This window comes from Capra hircus, chromosome 1, assembly GCF_001704415.2.
Source record: "Capra hircus breed San Clemente chromosome 1, ASM170441v1, whole genome shotgun sequence".
NCBI classification, from domain to species: domain Eukaryota; kingdom Metazoa; phylum Chordata; class Mammalia; order Artiodactyla; family Bovidae; genus Capra; species Capra hircus.
The window spans coordinates 77,262,729-77,282,593 of record NC_030808.1 but is presented as its reverse complement, the minus strand read 5'-3'; the positions used below and the strand labels follow the sequence as shown (position 1 = coordinate 77,282,593).

General features: G+C 36.6%; 1 protein-coding gene across 9 annotated transcripts in view; it reads left to right on the top strand.

Moving 5' to 3' along the window:
* Positions 1–19,865, top strand: part of TP63 (tumor protein p63) — a 266,572-nt gene that overhangs the window by 143,816 nt on the left and 102,891 nt on the right. For 4 of the 9 annotated variants that reach the window (XM_005675126.3, XM_018046650.1, XM_005675130.3 and 1 more), the window contains exon 1: positions 10,715–10,892. The exons of 4 other annotated variants lie outside the window; for them this stretch is intronic. In XM_005675126.3, the coding sequence (XP_005675183.1) occupies positions 10,851–10,892 (42 nt within the window). In that variant the 5' untranslated portion in view covers positions 10,715–10,850. Of the gene's footprint in view, positions 1–10,714; positions 10,893–19,865 lie in introns of those variants that run through there. One more of the 9 variants, XM_018046656.1, reaches the window with a different exon arrangement.

Genomic DNA, 19,865 nt, shown 5'->3' with positions numbered 1-19,865 from the left:
TGAATAGTACAGCAGAGAGGATGAGTGAAAACAGAGCTCCAAGGATGGCTTAATTAAATTCCCATGGTCCCTGATACAGATGTACTGTGCACCTCAGGTGTGTGTATGGGATGGGGTGAGATTCACAGATGGAATCATGAAGTCTTCCCAAAGTAACAAGCCAGTGACTTCATTTTGTTGCCGGGTACTGCACTGTGTTTAACCAGGGGAGACATTTCCTATAACTAAAGATGAGTGCAGATCGGTGAATTGAAACCAGAAAAAGACATTAGAACTCGCTTTTTCTGAGAGTCTGAATTAAAAGAGACAAAATATGATTATTTTCCTGGGGTTCATCCAGGACTCCAAAGTTAACACACCCCCTTTTTATTTTGCCTGGGATTTTTTCCCCCCAAAAGGGTGGAAAGGATTTACATAAGAAAGAAAGCTGAGTTGCCTCAAAATATAGCCTCCAGGAAGAATGAGATATCCCCTGCCCAACCTATATTCCTGCTGAGGAGGGAAAAAAAAAATGAGGAACTAAAGATTTTAAAATTAAAAAAAAAAAAAAAAAGATACAACAGCAAATGAACATTAATTGTATCTAAAAAAATAATAATAATAAATAAAAGTCTGCAGAACTAAAAATAAATAAATAAATAAATGCAATGTATGATTCTAAAAAAATAAATAAATAAATAAATAAAAGTGAAGCCTAAAGTCTCCAGCTTGATAGTGAGACTGAAAGCTTGGTTGAAATCAACTAGTCTATGAAATCAACTGCTTTCACCATCTCTTTAGAAAGGAAATAACACAAGCAAAAGATATGAGACATAAAGTCGATGGCAAAGTTGTCTGTCTCCATCAGTAGTGAAATTCAGACTGTGATTAAACAGAAAACATGAACACCAAGGAGACTAGAATCACAGTAGTACAGGATACACATATATAATAAATCTACGTCTAATTAACAGATTGAAAAACTTCATGATGGATAGAAGAATGTCCTGCTTCAAGTAATATAATCAATTTGCTGGCAGAGCCAGAACTTAATCCAAAGTCTCTGACTCTTGGGACAATATCCTTTCATGCAGGATCCTAAAAGATATGATGGATTGGTTTCCCTATGGTTTATCAGGTAGGGTAAATTACTTAGAAGCTGGTATCATCTTGAAATATATTCCAGTATGAAAAAAAGCAATGGTGATGTATTATGCAATTAGCTTGAGTATTTGTTGATTATTCACCAGTTAATTAAAATAACAAACAAACAAATGAACTCAAAATCGCAGTGGAGATGTGGAGCACAGGTTTGCTGCTGTTGACTCCAGCATTCTTTCCATCCTTCCAAGTTGGCATTGACTGTATTGTTTTCACTTACTTCAGCAACAGCCATTTGGAGGGAGTAAGTAGAAAAGAAAGGAATAAAATATAATTTTAATCAGATTATCCCTTGAAATACTAGAAAATCTAGTGCTTAAAAAGCAAGAACTTTTAGCAGGTATTTAGTAGCATGTCCAGAACTACAGATGTGAATAAGTAAAAGGATAAAAGAAAGGAAAGTAGAAACTGTTGCTTAGTCCTAGCAGACGTCTTGAGACCCCATGGACTGCAGCCTACCAGGCTCCTCTGTTCATAATTCTCCATGCAAGACTACTGTAGTGGGTTGCCATTCCCTCTCCAGACGATCTTCCCAATCCAACAATCAAACTCAGGTTTCCTGCATTGCAGGCAGATTCTTTACCATCTGAGCCACCAGGGAAGTCAAGTCCAAAAGGATAGAAGGGTACTGAAACCCATTTAGAACTATGATAAGCTAATCACTGCTCTAGGGTTAGTTAGGAAGTTAAATGTTATAATGTAGGATGGTATTTTGATTTTATAGATAAAGATTCAAAGAAAATAGGTAAACACAGCAGTATTCAAACACAAGTTGGTATGATTCAAATAGTTGCATTTTTCAAAGGAGACCAATTAATGGATGGAGATTAGTTATGCTCATTTTAATAAATAATGTATAATAATAGTAGGAGGAAGTTAATTTTGTTTGTGCTTTTTTACTCTGAAATATTAAAAATATTTAAAACATTTGTAGCTGCTTAGTTGTTGTGGCAGGGTAAGCTCTTTTCTATGTTGATGATCTAAACAGAAATTGGTATAGTATCTGGAAATCAATTTAGTAGTATCTACTGGGCTTTAAAATATTTAAATATCTCTTAACAAAATAATACAGAATAATAACTTCTAATAATTAGAATAATAACTTCTAATAATATATTTTAATTACTAGCATAATAAATGTTTGCTTTAAAATTATGTGTGTGTATGTGCTCTCAGTCATGTCCGACTGTAACCCCGTGGACTGTAGCCTAGCCGGCTCCTCTGTCCATCGAATTTTCCAGGCAAGAAGATTGGAGTGGGTTGCTCTTTCCTCCTCTAGGGGAACTTCCAGACCCAGGGATTGAACCCACATCTCTTGTACCTCCTGTATAGGCAGGTGGATTCTTTACTACTGTGCCACCTGGGAAATAGAGTTAATGAAAAACAGAAACAGATTAAATACCCCATTAATGGGAGATGGCTAAATTAATTCAATAAGACTATATGGCAATGAAAAAATATAGGGTTTAATTAAAATACCTGAGTTATGACCTGAGTATGCAATCATATTAACAGGTGAATTTTAAAAATAATTATGTGCATATATTTATATAGACACACATATACAGTTTTAGGAGCTCCCCAGGTGGAACTAGTGGTTAAGAACCTGCCTGCCAATGCAAGAGACATAAGAGACGAGGGTTTGATCCCTAGGTTGGAAAGATCCCCTGGAGGAGGCATGGCAACACACTCCAGTATTCTTACCTGGAGCATTCCATGGACAGAGGAGCCTGGGGGGCTACTCTCCAGAGGGTCACAAAGAATTGGACATGACTGAAGTGATTTAGGATGCACACACATACATTTTTAGTAAAATATATCTTTAATATGTACTATCATATGTTTAGTTTGTAAAGCACACAGAGTTACATGGAAAAGAAAATACCAAAATTTTGGCAGTGGTTATCTCTAGGTTCTGGGATAAATGTCTAATAATTCATTTTTATGTAATAAAGTAATCAAAGTTTCTATTTCAATACATGTAATACTAAAAAGCAAAGAAGCTTGAAAAATATATGACAAATATGTCAAAGGGCTAATATCTTTATTGATAAAGAAAGTGTTACTACTTCAATGAGGTAGAGATTAGAGGGGAAAGCAAAGGACATTAATAGATCATGTAAAGAAGAAATGCATAGGGCTAATAAACATATTGAAATACATTTAATTTTTCTCACAACCAAGGGGATTCATATTAAAGTAAGAAAATATTTTTTTCATTTATAAAGTTGGAAAAGATGACTCTAATACTGTGGTTCTTAACCTCATACAAATACAATTTGATTCAGCCCTTTGGAAAATAACTTGATTCTATACATATCACTTTCACTTTTATGCATTGGAGAAGGAAATGGCAACCCACTCCAGTGTTCTTGCCTGGAGAATCCCAGGGATGGGGGAGTCTGGTGGGCTGCTGTCTATGGAGTCGCACAGAGTCGGACAGAACTGAAGCGACTTAGCAGCAGCAGCAACATGGGAAAAAGCTTATAATATGAAGATAACATTTATGTGTGTGTGTATATATATATATATATATAATCTAATTTTGCAGACAGAATATATACTTAAACATAAGAAAAAGACAAAGGAAACTTCTAACAGTAATTATGATAACATTTATTTTTTATTTTTGTTTTTCAGTTTTGGGCTCAAAATATCACACTTTTTATAATCTAAAATTTTTAAATGCAAATTAAAGATTATATTAAGATGATCTTATCATTTTGCACATGGTGGCTTAGTCACTAAGTTGTGTCTGACTCTTGTCACCCCATGGACTGTACCTTGCCAGGCTCCTCTGTCCATGGGATTCTCCAGGCAAGAATACTGGAGTGGGTTGCCATTTCCTTCTCCAGAGGATCTTCCCAACCCAGGAACCAAACCCTGGTCTCCTGAATTGCAGGCAGATTGTTTACCAACGGAGCTACAAGGGAAGCCATATTCTTTTGCATATGGATACTATTTCCTTGGACTGTTTTGAATCCCTTCAGATCTTGATTTCCCCATTTAGTATTTCTTTATATATCAGTGTCTTCAGGGCTTACCTCATAAGCCAGTCAGTAAAGAGTCTGCCTGCAATGCAGGAGACCCAGGCTTGATTCTTGGGTTGAGAGCATCCCCTGGAGAAGGAAATGGCAACCTACTCCAATATTCTTGCCTGGAGAATCCCATGGAGAGAGGAGCCTGGCAGGCTACAGTCCAGGCGTTACAAGAGTCAGAGAGGACTTAGTGACTAAACCACCACTACCACTGTCTTCATCTTCCTCTGTAAGATAAAAATAATAACAGTACATACATAAGTTTTTATGAACATTAATTGAATTTTGATATATATATATAAAGTGCTCTGAAAAATACCTGACCCACAAAGAGAGAGAAACTAAATGTTGTCTACCATTTTACCTTCTACTTGAAGGTTTACAAAAATAAAGAAATAAATCTTTAAGATATAGGACACAGTTTATTTTCTCCTCTGTGCCTATAAGTGTTGCTTATCTTTCAGAGTCTCACTAGTGACTCTAAACTGGAGGTGACCTTTTATCTTAGTTTGGAATTTAGCTTTAGCCTTCAGAGAAAACTGATTTGGTAAATTGATTTAGTGCTTTCAGTAGCTTCTCCAAGGCTCATTCTTACCTGTCTGGAGTAGGAAAGGAAGGAAATCACTTAACCGGGGAAAGGTTAGAGCTGTGAAAGTTAGTGTGTCCTGCTGATCATCCTTTGACTTTATGGTGGCTGGTATTAAAATGATTTCATTGATTTTGTTCTGGAGCAGCTTGGAAAGTCCCAACATTTCTTAGCTTTCATTCATGCTCTATAAAATCCCAATATTTTTTGACTGTTGTAGATTTATCATGCTGACAATTTTGCTTCTTGACAAATAATTATTGAAGTTTTGGGGAACAGTCCTTGAGTTGAAAGCATCATTTTTCTTTCTCTCCTATTGTAATTAGGTGCTATGCATTGATTCCTATAGGAAAGGCATTCGTGTCATAATAAATACTTTGGGTAAATAATCCCTTTTCAACTTTCTAGTTTAGCGTTAAATCGTTTGATTGAACTTATATTCATCAAGCTTTTAGACACTAAATGTGATATGATGAACTGAAATGTACTCTGACCTCAAATGTTCATAGCTTCAAAGAGGAGTTGACAAGTATACAATTTTTGCATTGTAAACTATATATTCACATAAAATAAGAAAAGATTTAACTTCAACTAGGAAATTGGAGAACTCAGTTTCATTTAAGGAATTTGAAAGTGTTTTCATTTACCGGTAAATGGGGCGAAGGCATTCCAAACTGAGGGACCAGGTTGAGCAGAGGGGCAAAATGTTCAGCTGGGGCCAGCATGTAGCAAGCAGAGTGGAATATAGGAATATGAAACTGAGAGGGCAGCTTGAAATCAACCTGTGAAGGATTTTGAGTGCCTATGAAAACAGCTTATTCCATTGGCAATGATGCATCCTGAGGAATAACACAATCATAGTTGTTCTTTAGGAAAGATAAAAATGATGGTGAGAGCCCTCTGTAGGGAGGAGAGAATGTGGAGACATTGATAGATTTGGTTAAATTTTTGGTTAAACCATAGAGGGTTGATACATCTCTAGTCAAGCACATGTTCTTTCTTGGAGTTTCAACTGCTAATATAAAAGCAAGTCACCAGTATCCTACCAGATACAGTGAAGCCTCTTCTAACTTTAATGTTTTCTCAATTCAATAGACTTAAAGTCTTCATGAGGGGAACCAACTAAAACTTTTATCTCCATTTTTATGACTGCATGAAACCTAAATATTTCCTTATTTTCCTTACCTACCTCAAACCATAGGGGGCAGACATAGATCTGAGAGACTAAATTGCTTCCATTTTTTACTTTCTAGAACTTTATAGAGGCCATGTTGTTCCCTACCCAACTTTACATAATATGGATTAAGAAATTCAACTAGTATTTTATGTGTTCGGTTCAGTTCAGTCACTCAGTCGTGTCTGACTATTTGCAGCCCCATGAATTGCAGCACCCCAGGCCTCCCTGTCCATCACCATCTCCTGGAGTTCACTCAAACTCACGTCCATTGAGTTGGTGATGCCATCCAGCCATCTCATCCTCTGTCGTCCCCTTCTCCTCCTGCTCCCAATCCCTCCCAGCATAAGAGTCTTTTCCAATGAGTCAACTCTTCGTGTGAGGTGGCCAAAGTACTGGAGTTTCAGCTTTAGCATCATTCCTTCCAAAGAACATCCAGGACTGATCTCCTTCAGAATGGACTGGTTGGATCTCTTTGCAGTCCAAGGGACACTCAAGAGTCTTTTCCAACACCACAGTTCAAAAGCATCAATTCTTCAGTGCTCAGCTTTCTTCACAGTCCAGCTCTCACATCCCTACCTGACTACTGGAAAAACCATAGCCTTGACTAGATGGACCTTTGTTGGCAAAGTAATGTCTCTGCTTTGGAATATGTTATCTAGGTTGGTCATAGCTTTCCTTCCAAGGAGTAAGTGTCTTTTAATTTCATGGCTGCAATCACCATCTGCGGTGATTTTGAAGCCCAAAAAATAAAGTCTGACACTGTTTCCACTGTTTCCCCATCTATTTCCCATGAAGTGATGGGGCTAGATGCCATGATCTTAGTTTTCTGAATGTTGAGCTTTAAGCCAACTTTTTCACTCCTCTTTCACTTTCATCAAAAGGCTTTTTAGTTCCTCTTCACTTTCTGCCATTTTTATGTGTACCAAGCATTTATGTACTTGCCTAACTTTCCCACTTAGAGATGTAAATGGAGCCACTGACATTTGGTATGTTATAAAGATTGCATGTCAAATTAGAGACAAAAATTATTCAATAAAATGATGAAATAAGTTATATATTTGGGGGAGGAGTGAATATTCACTTATTTCTCATAATACAAATTCAATAAAAATTCTAGAGCATTAAGTGATTTGAATATGAAAAATTAAAAGCCCCATAATAATATGAAACTATAATATGGCCAAAGGATTTTATAATGTTGGACTGGCAAAGACCTTTCAAACTCTCTTTGAAAAGTAACAAATCATAACAGAAAAATGATGAATTTAGTTATGGAAAATAGAAATCTTCTACACCAAAGAACAAACCATAAATCCATATATGAGTTTGAAACACCAGAAACACATACAGCCAGGCACATAGCAGAAAATTATTTGCTGCAATTATTATAAGGTTAATATTTTTACATATAAAGAGTTCTTACATGAGTATCTGTAAAGAAGGATATTCAACAAAAATGTAACACACTTCTTTCAAGAAAGCGTGTGTGTTAATCGTACATCTTGAATGACTTCTGCTCCCAATGTACTAGATTTACAGCAGTGACAATTTCATTCAAGAGATAGTGCTGAGCCCTGAGTCTGAGGCCATGAATCTGTGAAGAATTTGAGGGAACTGCTGAGAATGAGAAATTATGACCTGTAAGTAAAGTTAAATAAAGTTGTTCTGACTCCTGAAGACTTAGGAAACCTACTTAAAATCTTTGAGTTTATTTATCTGCACAATGGTGATAATAATACTTACCTACATCACTAGGTTATTAGGAAAATTAATACACATTAATAAACCTTTGGGGTCAAAGGTAAACATTGCTGCATGGTGAATACAGAAAATGGTTGCTTCTCTGTAACCTTCTGCTTAAATAAATGCATGATGTTTACATCAAGTATTCACACTAATTCTGAAATCAAATGTAATCAGAGGTACTTTCATTCACTCTTTTAAGGAAATGTGTGTGCTAAGTTCAAATTTAAATGGATTGGTAGCTACTATGAAGTGTGTTAAATGGTCAGTCATGTCTGACTCTGCAACCCCATGGTCTGTAGCTCACCAGGCTCCTCAGTCCATGGAATTCTCCAGGCAAGAATACTGGAGTGGGTAGCCATGGCCTTCTCCAGGGGATATTCCTGACCCAGGGATTGAACCCGCATCGTCTGCATTGCAGGCAGGTTATTTAGCATCTGAACCACCAAGGAAGCCCAGGAGCTATTATACCCTAAAGCAAAAACCATGAATTTTCCCCTCAATACATTGTGACTTTTTCTTTATGTCATTTAAGCATCTTAGTATCTGTGCAACTCATCTGCTTCATTGTACAGTTTGAAGATGAGCAAACTGAGGTACAAATACCCCAGTAAAATATGAGAAATGTGAATAATCCTTTAAATCACTTCCACAAATTCTGGACAAAAACTCTTATCTTTATAATGGTTTTTAGAAATCATTTAGTTCTGCCTCTCATTTCACAAATGAGGAACGTGAATCCAGAGTGGTTAAGTAACCTGCCCCAAGGGCACAGAGTTGGAAATGGTTCTTGTATATCATACTTACTCCTTTAACCCCTCGTCCAGTGCTCCTTCCCCTCAAGTACCCAAAACACACACGTAACCTTAGCAGATTTATTGTATCTTATATGTAAAATATACATGTTTTAGACTTGGTCGATACCTTAGATAGAGATCATAGTCTAACCGGCATACACTGAAGGCTAAGGTGGCAGAGAGAAGGAATTTGATCTTTTTCATCCATCAAATACTGCTGGGAAGCTTTTGACTTTGCGAGATGAAATTTGTTTACATTTAGTTGAATATCATCAGCATCTGATAATGTGAACCCTGGATTTAGGGGTTCAAATGCTTACACTACCCTATTCATGTAAAAAATCCAATAATGACTTTCTGGGCAGTTGTGCTAATGCATTTACTCCAGATTAATTTCCAAACTTGCCTCATTCAGAACTTCCTACTAGGGTATAAAGATCTGGGATCAGATCAAGAACTCTGTTTTTAAAAAGCACCCTGGATAATTCTCAGGATCATCCAAGTTTTTGAACCACTGGAATAGAGCACAGTTTTCAGGAAACAACTATCTGCTTTCTACTACTGACCTGGAAGCTGTCAGTGGGTATATAATTTAAATACATAGTATAAATAATGAATTGCATTTTACAAATAATTTCTTTTTTTTTTTCTTTTGGTTTTTGTTTTTGTCTTGTAGCCAATGCTTCTTTGGTTAATTACAGATAGTAAGAGATAACCTTCCCAGTATTTCAGTGAAGAAATCAACATTTTGTCTGATATAAATTTATAGAATTAGTGTTGTCATATCCTTGCACAGTTGAAATAAAATGGTATTACTGAAAATTTTTTGCAAAAAGTGAAACATCTTACCAATAACTTAGGGACTTAAGATAAATATCACCTCATGGTCATATTATCCTTATGTGCATGCATTTTATGGAGGCAAAAAGTGAAGTAAAGGGGAGGCAACTCCAAGGTCATGAATGCATTTGCACAGGGTATTTTAAAGGTTTATATGCTAATCTATTCTGGTTTCTAGTTTTCTTCTAATCTCCTTCTAAATTTTGGAAGTAATCTAAATATTCACTTATAGATATCTTGTCCAGTTGTAACTTTTAGGCAGGAAAGAGGTAATTTGGATTCCCGAGTGTGAGGTGAGAAGTGATGTTTAGATATAAGTAACTAAATTATACTCCACAGCAATGAGCATATGTTAGTGGATCCCACAGTAGCCATCAGGATGCATTTCATCTTTACTGAATCCATAGCAAGCAAAACCTAATTCTACATGAATGTTGTGTATTTAAGTAAATATATTTTTAAAGCAAAATCTGACTTGTCTTTCAGACCTGAAGATTTATTCTTGTTAATAGTAGTTAATTATCTGTTTATAAAATTACTATCTTTGAGCATTAATACAACTAGATATGGTAGAGAAAATAAATATTCAAATAGATAAGCTATCATACTGATTCTATATTTCAAGAAATAATGGTAGAAAAAAAGCATTTTTTAAGGGCTTTAAAAAAAAAAAATGGGCACTTTTCCCGGCTTCTCTATTTCCTGTACATAACATGGATGTTTGTTTGTTTTTACAAGTTAACGGAGCCAATGATTTAAATTGTTATTGAAACATGCTTTGAACAATCAAGTGGTGTATGTTGGCATAGATTCATTTGAAACCACTGATATTTCTCTAGGGAGAAGTGGGAAATCCTTCACCTATCAGGCAGTGGATTTTTAAATTTTTATATTAAGTATACATATGCATTGATTTGGGTAGTTTCCCCAAATTTCTAACTGTGTAATCATTCTTGAAAATCCACATCTAGGTTTTAAAACCCAAAACAAAAAAACAACTTCTGAAAGCTTTTTCCTGAAGCTTTACTTTTCATTGCAAAGTGTAAAGTAACTTTCTGAAGTGCCTTCTTTAAGTCCTGGTGGTGGTACGATCTGTGGTTTGTTTGGGGAGATTTTGTTTTCAGGAAAGAGTGTGTTTTCTTATGAAAGAGACAAGGGAAAGTTTTACCTGTCTCTCTCCAGTGTTCTTTTTTTCTCTCTCTCTTTCCTTTTCTTTTAAAGATTGGTGATAAGGAATTCTAACTACTTAATGAGATGGGAGAGGCCTCACTCCATTGGAGTGGAGGAGTCCAGGTGGAAGTTGATGGATTGGACAGGTAAAGAGAAGAGTCCCGCCCCCTCATGCCTATAGTTGGGTATATATGAGGGAACCTAAAATTATGTACAGAGAGAGAAAGAGAGAGAAGGACTTGAGTTCTGTTATCTTCCTAGTAGATTTCTACTGTAAGGGTCTCAGAGGGGGTGGGGGGGTTGGCAAAATCCTGGAGCCAGAAGAGAGGACAGCGGGATTGATCAATCTTACAGCTAACATGTTGTACCTGGAAAACAATGCCCAGACTCAATTTAGTGAGGTAAGGCTTTTAGATTTTAGCACTCCATTTAGAGATGCTATTTTTATTTCTCTTTTTAAAATAAAAGCTTACATATTTGTGGTTCTTGGTCACCCAATGTAATGTTTTTGCAAACTGTGTATAGGAATCTCTTTTTCTTGGTTAATGTTTTCTGTGGTGACTGTAAGAGTGTTTTTAAAATAAAAGATGAAACAGTAGGAGAAAAGGGAGAAGAAAAATTTCTGGGGAGATGTTATGTATTTGAAGAAGCTCAATATTCAGGAATTTAGAAAATCACTCTGTATGAGAACAGACTGAGAGAGCAGATCATATTCTGCCAGACTCACTGAAATGACTCCTCTGTTGGCTTTTCACTTACCAGTAAGACAAATTTGTTGATTGTGTCTCAACTCTGTTAAGTTCTCAGTTTTATCTCCAGACTTCATCCTAAAAGCAAATTAAGTGTTTTTTCTTTTTTTTTTAAAGTAATCAGTTGAGGTGTTTTTTTTTGTTTTTTTGTTTTTTTTTTTTTTAAGCCATCTCCGTTTTGAAGTCTGTCAATCCAGAGACCCACCTAAATCCTGAGGGGACTTCATTCATGTCCCTATTGTCTGGTGATTTGACTTCAACTTTCACAGTATAATCAGTTATTATGGAGTGATGCATAATTAAATATTTATGTATGCATACATGTAAATGTATACTATAGCACATAGGATTTTATTTAAGGAATTAATGTTTGCCGCCCTGATCTGTCTTCAACACATTTGTCTCCGGGATTTAAATCTCTGAATTAAAAAAATCCTGAAGAGACTATAAGGCTTTGAGGAAGTTTCCTAAGGTTGAGGGAGGTCTAACAACAATATTAGTTTACATTCCTCAGAATAGGGCAGCTGTGTTGACACTAATCAGACTGGGGAGGGGGGGAGTGCAGTGTGAAGAGAGTGAGTTCAGTGTTTTGGATAAAAATGCTTGCAGGTGAATGCTTAGAAAAGTAGACTGGAGTATTCAAATAGAGCTCCTTAAAAATCAGAACAAAATGCATAGTACTCTGGGCAGAAGGCACAAGGGAAGCCTCCACACTGGGCAACAAAGCCGGGCCAGTGCTTTCATATTGACCATGCTATTGTCTAGACACCTGAACTGTGTAAATATAGCAGGGGAAATATCGAGTTATCTAAAGAAGGAAAAGGAAGTGCCTATTTTCCTTTAAAACATTCAAGTAGGCTTGCTTGTCCTCGGTGGAGAAACTTGAGTTTCTTGTTTTGCTTTAATATTGAAAGTCAGCTTAAAATGTTACTAAGCAATTACAAAAAATGGAAGTAACACTTATGATTATCTTGTTTCTATTTGATCCCATGTTGTCCTGTTTTGATCATAAAAAAAAAAGGAAAAATCTGTCAGTCATATCATATCTGACTTTGTGTTCGTGAAAAATTTGGCGCGCATTTATAATCAGGTTAGGATTCCTGTGTGTGTAAATAAAAAAGGTTAGAAACAAAAGTTGACTTTGAAGTATCTCTAAGAAAAGTATAAAGTTGATGTGAAGTGGAAAGAACTGATTATTTCTCATTAAAGAAAAAAAAAACTGCATGAACACTGTGTTGAGAAAGTATTTGTACGAATGACTGCCTTTTATGGAGGTAAAGGAGTCATGCTGTATGTGAGAGTATGGCGTCCTCACGGTGAAAGAAAATACCTTTACACGAGTCTGCATTTTTCAAAACTTTAGGGGATATGTGGTCAGATGCTGAAGAGGCAGCAACTGTCTGTTTTCTTTTGAAATGCTGCTAATATACACAGAAGTTACCGATGAAAAAAATATGGCGGCATTTCTCTACTGTCCTGAGTCTTTTCCTGTATTTTGTCATGATTTTTATATCCTTCCGCTAGTATGTATAATACGTGTTATCTCCGTGGCTTCATTTCCGTTCTGTTGCTTAAGAACAGCTTTCTTTTCTGCACAGGGTTGAATAACTAGCCCTTTGTAGAAATGCAGCTCTACAAGGAGGTATACGAAACGCCTGGGACCACATGGCCCTGAGAACGTAGACATTTCATTCCAAATTTATAACGTCTCAGCATTCACCTTCTGATAACATTCATGAATAACCGTCAATACAGAATCAGCCATTTATGATTATCATATAAGAATTGTTTTTAAATTGTTAGATTAAGACTAAAAAGGCATGCCACTTCCCGTGAGGGTGAAAATTATTTGAAAATCGCAACCCTTTCTCTGACTTCAAATAATGTTTCCATTTAACTTGCCAGCAACTTCCGTGGATTGGTAACTCAAAAACAATATAAGCAAGCTGTTCCTCCTCTTTCCTCTAACTTTCCAGTTCTTTGCCCTCAAGCAGAGAGGAATTTGGGGAAGCTGTTATTGAACAGGAAAGGGTCCGGAAGGGAGGGGAAAGCAAGTTGGATACAACAGGCTTGGCTTAAGGTTCCACCCTTGGGTTACAATGAAGAGGCCTCGAGCAAGTACCTTTCCAGTGCGCCAGGGTGGAATGACACAGCCTCCAGAACTGGTCTAAAGCTTGGAGAGCAAGGCATTAAAGAAAGGAAATTCTTCACAGATTAAGTTGGAGTTCCATTTTCTTACCAAAAAACCTGGGTCCAGTGTGTGTTAGTGTGTGTGAGAGAGAGACACAGAAATACACAGAGAGAGACTTTGAAAACTTTCAAACTCCTCCTAGAAAGATGATATTTTATTTAAAAATCCCTATCTGGGCTTGTGTATGAAGACGAAAATGTACTTTGATGAATGGGTTACAACATTCAAGACTTCAAGGCTCATATATTGAATCACCTCACTTTACAGATTGAGGTTAATGACTTTTCTTTCTGAGAGAGCTATAGCTGTGAAAATGAGTTCCTTTTACTAAACCTTTTTTTCTTTGATACTAAAAAGGAGAGAGTACACTCTAAAAAGGACTATTCTGATTCATGGTAACCGCTCTAAAAAGTTTCCAGAAAGAACTGGTATGTAAATCTAGTTGAGAGTAGGAAGAAAAGTGCTGAAGCAGCAGTATGAACCTTCAATGACCTGAATAAGTTCAGGTCATTGCCAATTAATGGACCTCTGGGTGCATATTGGCAAGGAAAATAGTCTTTCCTGCCCCAATACCATTTCCAAAGACTGAAGCAGATTTTTCCCTATGGGAGTGGTTTTTATCTTTGAAGTGAATACATGAATTCTTTTTAAATTTCCAGTGTTGTACCTCTGCAATTTTTAGCACCACAGGTAAAATCACAGAGGTAAGAAGCAGAAGCTGCAGACTTAATTCAGGTGTCAGGCTGGTTGCCGTTCCTCACTCCATGTTGTGGTCTTCGATTGCACTACTTGTTTTACAATTGGTTGCCCTCAAGCCCAGAGGGGACTGGGAGAGAGAGATCACAGATTGTAGATCGTATTTTCCTTCACTGCTATTGGAAAAATGAGTGGTGATAATAAATCACTTATTCTTTACCTTGATAAGGTAAAAGCATGTTTGGTTTGGTTTGTTTTCTAGAAGAGCAATGATCCTCAATAGGGGGTGTGGAGAGACAGTAGGAAATATCAATGAATGGATGGTTAACTGAAACAATCAAAAAAATATTGGTTGCTCTTTCATCATACAATATATATTTTCTGAATACAAAGTTTGCTGAAATTTGTTTAGAAAATAAGCACATATAGAATTTAGATTCTATATTCTTCATGTTAAGGGAATATGTATTTGAGGTCATGAGACTTTATGTTGATCAAGGAAAGACATAGGCCAGACAGTTGAGAATTCTGTTACCACAAATGTACCCAACCTTTCTTTGAGGAGCACATAATTGCTTTGGTAAGGATCTGTGCTGGTGAGTTAGAGGCAGATGGGTAAAAATCCTTCCTTTATAGTAATAGTGGGAAATTAAACTTTTCCCATATCGAGTTTTAAATGTTACTCCTTTAAACATTAATTGTTTTATATCAGTAAGTAAGGAAGAGTGAACACAGACACCCAAAAGACACATCAGTGAAAAATAACTTGGTTATTTCCATAAAAGTCTTACTGTTTTGAAAATGGAAGTTTTTCCAAATCTCAGTGAACTCAGAATTGTCTTTTGAATATATGACGAGCGAAAAATCAGATGGCTGGTACAGTCTTATTGTCCAGGGCCAATTTAGGGAAGGAGTTGCCTGTGAAGGCTATCCAGTAGGGTAGCAGATTTTAGTTCTGGAAAAGAATGGATTGAAATGTCAAGGTGAAACAGTTGATCTAAAAGTTAAGCTATAATTCTTATTCCGGATCTTCTCTTCAGGACACAGGTTGGAGGCACAAGAAAATAGGGGCCTGTGGCTTATTAAGGTGTTCTCTCTATCAACATTTGGTAATTTTTACTTACACTATTTAATAAAGTTGAAATGTGTCAATATTCATGAGGAGTGGTATTGAAGAGGAGAAACTGAAGTTATAAAAAGGATTACTGACTTACTCTGTGTAAATAAATATTTACTGAGCATCAGTTACATATAAGATGGTACATAGGATATAAAAATGAATATGAAACAGTTCCTACACTCATTAGTAACAGTTCATAGGGAGAATTAAAATATACAGTTATAATTAATATAGGAGAGACCTTGAGTGTCACATATGAAGTGTGAGCAAGATAATATGAAGTATCAAAGAGAAAGAGAGTACTCTGAAGCAAGACGACCTTGCGAGTCTATGTATATATGTGTGTGATGCAGATTCACTTGGAAGGATGAGTAGAGAACTTTCTAAAGTTTTAGAAATGAAAGAGGGAAGGATGATTTCAGGTGCAGAAACAAGCATCAGCAGAGACACAGAAGCAGGTGCATACTGGGGTCCTCAAATGTCAGATAGTTTCGATGAACTGAAAGTATGAAATAATTAGAAAATAAAGATAGAAATATAAGATAGAGTGGCTCATGGAGTGCCCTAACACATTTAATATAGTGGCTATGATAAGCCGTGGAAGAATTTTAAACAGAGGAATGGTATAATTAGGGCTGTATTAGAGTGCTCTTGGGGGCGATATAGGGCTTTGTTGAAGGCTGCCTAGAAAGATAAAAATGCATTTCTCTGAATTGCACATCGGGTGCTTGATTTTCAAGGATATACACTGCCTCTCTGGAACCTTTGGAAGAGTAGAAATGAATTGTTTCTAAAGTCTCATGCAACTTGTGTTTCTCTACCCATAGCTCTCTTTCATAGCTATGGTTCCTGCCATAGATAAGTTGGGAACTAGTGGTCTTGGTATGTCCCTATTTACTCCTGCTATTCAAATGCACTTATCAATAGCATCACTTTTACTTTCCAAAAGTGTTCTTCTTTGAGGATAAAGTATATGACCATCCTATAAACAAAGACCCACTGTTTATTTTGTTGGGTTTCCCTTGTGTCTCATCTGGTAAAGAATCCAACTGCAATGCAGGAGACCTGGGTTTGATTCCTGGGTTGGGAAGACCACCTGGAGAAGGGAAAGGCTATCCACCCCAATATTCTGACCTAGAGAATTCCATGGACTGTATACTCCATGGGGTCACAAAGAGTCGGACATGACTGAGTGACTTTCACACACACACCATTTATTTTATTATTCCCCCCTCCCTACCCCCTGCCCCCCAAAAAAACAGTGGTATATATTTGTCTATAAATACAGTAGCTTTGATATCCCAGCCACAGATCAATTAAATTATTTCCCTTAGGAAAAGAAGCATTTTCTTACAACCCAACTTACTGAGAATTAGTTAAGTATAGTCCTGGTGCTTGTGCTAGGCACGAAAAGGAGAGCAGTTATAGCCCTTGGCTTATGAGAAGTCACAATCCTAGTGTGTACATAAAGTATTCATTCATAGGTGACTCTGGTTTAAAGCAGAATGTCGTAAGAGACACCAAGGTTTCTCAAAGACAGTGAAGTGGGTCAATCTGTTCTTGACAAGGGTAATATTTCACATAGTTTGAGAACTAGAATTAAGCCACAGGGGGAAGACAGAAGATCATTCTAGGTAGAAGGTAGAAGATTAATAAAAGTACAAAGAACAACTGCATAGGACCAAATGAAAGAGCATGCTATATTGACTTGAAAAGAGAATGTTGATTTTAAACTGACCTGTGTTTAATCTGTATGTCAAAATGGAACACTTGTATAAGAAATAGCAAAAAAAAAAAAAAAAAAAAAAAAGGATGACAAGGGCTTTTATCTCACTAAGAGCTAGAACCCATGTATATTCTGAAAGCATGGGCCATGATCAGAATTTGAGATCCAAACTTTGTCTGCATGCTCTAGGAGTGATAGATGTCATCCTGCAAGGAGGAAGAAAAACTAGTCCAAATGATTGCTTGATTTGCGTGAAGTTGTTTCCTGTTCCCATTCCTTAGACCACTATAGAGATAGATAAGGTTTTTAACCCTTATAGGGAGTTGGTAATTGCATTCTTAAATTAATCAAAACTAGGAACAAACTCTAGACTGATTTTCTATGTTAATTAGGGTCAACTTTATTTGTTAAATAGTCATTTTAGAATGAGAAAACTCTTCTCTCTGGTCACTGCTCTAAAAGAAGATAGAGATCATGGCGCTAAATGTGACACAATATGACTTTTGTTCAAGGTGAGAATCCCAATTGGGAAATAATAGAGCAGAAGCAAATATGAATATATCTTTTAAGAAACAACACCCTAGTTTAACCAAAAACAATTACAATAATAAAATCAAGCTCTTGGTATTACAAACTTAAAAAACATGGAAATAAAATTTTCAGATTTCACTTTGGACAAGGATATACATTTTTATTTAGGATCTGAACAGAAATATTGGGGCAGATGTCTTTCTTTCTGTTCATATCATCTCCTTCCACAATCTCCTGCATCATTTCCATCTCACTCAAGATGAAAACCTAGGCAATTAAAGAGATGATGGTGGGGTAGGCAAGGGCAGGTACTTGGGGGAGGAAACTCAGTGACTTGATTAAAGGACAAAGAGAGTCGCTAAGAGGGTGACTGAGGCTCTATGATAAATGGGGGGATGGCCAAGCTTGTATCTCATTCCTTTCTTGTCCTTACAAACCTAATCCTCTACTGATGTAAAGTGAATTTTGAAAATATTTGATGTTGAAATGTGGTTTGTTCTCCCTTTACCTCTGCAAACATTAGGGGAAACAGTGAAGTTCCACATATGACCATGTTGGTATACAACCTCCTTTGCAGAAAACAGTAGTTACCTGAAGTGTCTGTAAAAATCTTTTCAGAAACAGTACTTTAAATTTCCCCATATTTGCTTTTTTTTTTTTTTTTGGTCTGATATATAGCACCCCTATCCCCTACTCAACGCATTCCTTTCCATTTTCTGCCTCGCCCCAAAAACCTAGTTCTTAATTCCAAATTTATTTCATGTTTGAAATAATGACTAACTTTATTCAGTTTCAGTCTCTTTTCAAAGACAAAGGAAAACTAAGCTGTTCTGTAAATTTTGAGATAGCTTTCCCAGATAATATTTACCTGTCAATTTAAAATTCAGTTGCTGGAGTTAAGATAAAGCACATGGTGCTTCTAGGTAAGGGAATAACTAGCAACAATAAAACATTTTTGGAATGTCAGTGGATATGTGCAAAGTATAAACTGATATGCAAAAATGGTGATATGAATTGCATCTTGTCCGTGTTTCTTATATGGGACTAAAAAAAAATTTTTTTTTTCATGTAAAAGCTGAAAGAGGGAATTTTGAGTCAAGCTGTGCTGTTTTGCCAGGGGCGGAAATTTATGAAACACTTTCGTCAGCATTTCTGGAAACACTACAAAAGAAATAGTTCTACTTTCTTATTGCTGCTAAAGCCACTAATAGGTGCAGTTTAGTATAATACCCCTATGAGCATTACCACCCCCAAAGTGAGCTTGCCTTGGAAAGAACTCTGTACAGGCATTTTCTTTTTCCTTTTAAGCTTGCGCAAAACACCCAAAGGGGCCATTTCCAATCCAGGCAGTGATCTTTCTCAAGTTCATTCTTTCTCAGATCACAGAGACAATGGGGAATATGCCCTGTTTACTCAAATCAGTCTGGATTAGTGTCACTTTATTGATGGAGTTAGAATTAAAAGGAAAACCATTACCCTCTCAAAGGGCAACATCAGATGTTTTGGGAATGGCTTGATTACTTTTAAATAGACCATGTGAGACTGTCACCAGGCTAAAGTTGAGGACTCCACAAGATCTACACAGAGAGAAATGGTCACACTGGATAAAGTACAAAGCCTATAATAAGCCTTAGGCTTGGCAAATTACTTGAGTGGATAATCCCAAAGCGCTTGGAAGCCTGAAAATCAGAATAGTGAAAATTCAGAAAAATTAATTTTGCTGCCTTCTTTTATATTCCAACTCCACCTTCCAAATATTTATCTTCAGGTCAGATCCTTTCCAGGTTTTAAAACCTTGCTGGGGGTACTGCTTCATCCTTAAAAATGTCTCAGGTTTCATTGGCTGCCCTCCCAGAATCACCTAGACTTCCTCTGAACTCTGTGCTTCTCTGTTCCACCCTGATTGCTTCTCCAAGTCTATAGATTGCAAACTCTTGCAGGGTAAGAGGGTGTGTGGTATTTATCTCTACATCCTCCCCTGGGGTCACCAAATAATGTTTCTGAATGCACTGGAGGCATGTATCTGTTGCCACTGCTCAGAGGGCTCTCTTCAGATAAAAATAAGGTGTATTATAAATACTTACAGAAATGGCTGTTTATAACTGTGCCAAGAGCAAGGCAACTGCATACATTGTACAAGCCTGGTCTCCACCTGAAGGTTCTGAATCATATGGCTTTCTCTAACATCTTACAAGTCTTTTTTTTTTTTTTTTAAATGAATCCAGCTATTTATTTCCTTATACTTCAAGTGGCCAAGTTTTTGAAAGAAAGAGAAGTTTCCTTAGTAAGGAATGGTTTGCTCTCTAACAGAAGTGAACAATGTAAGGTGTACTGCTTTCACTTAATTGATTACCCTGGAGG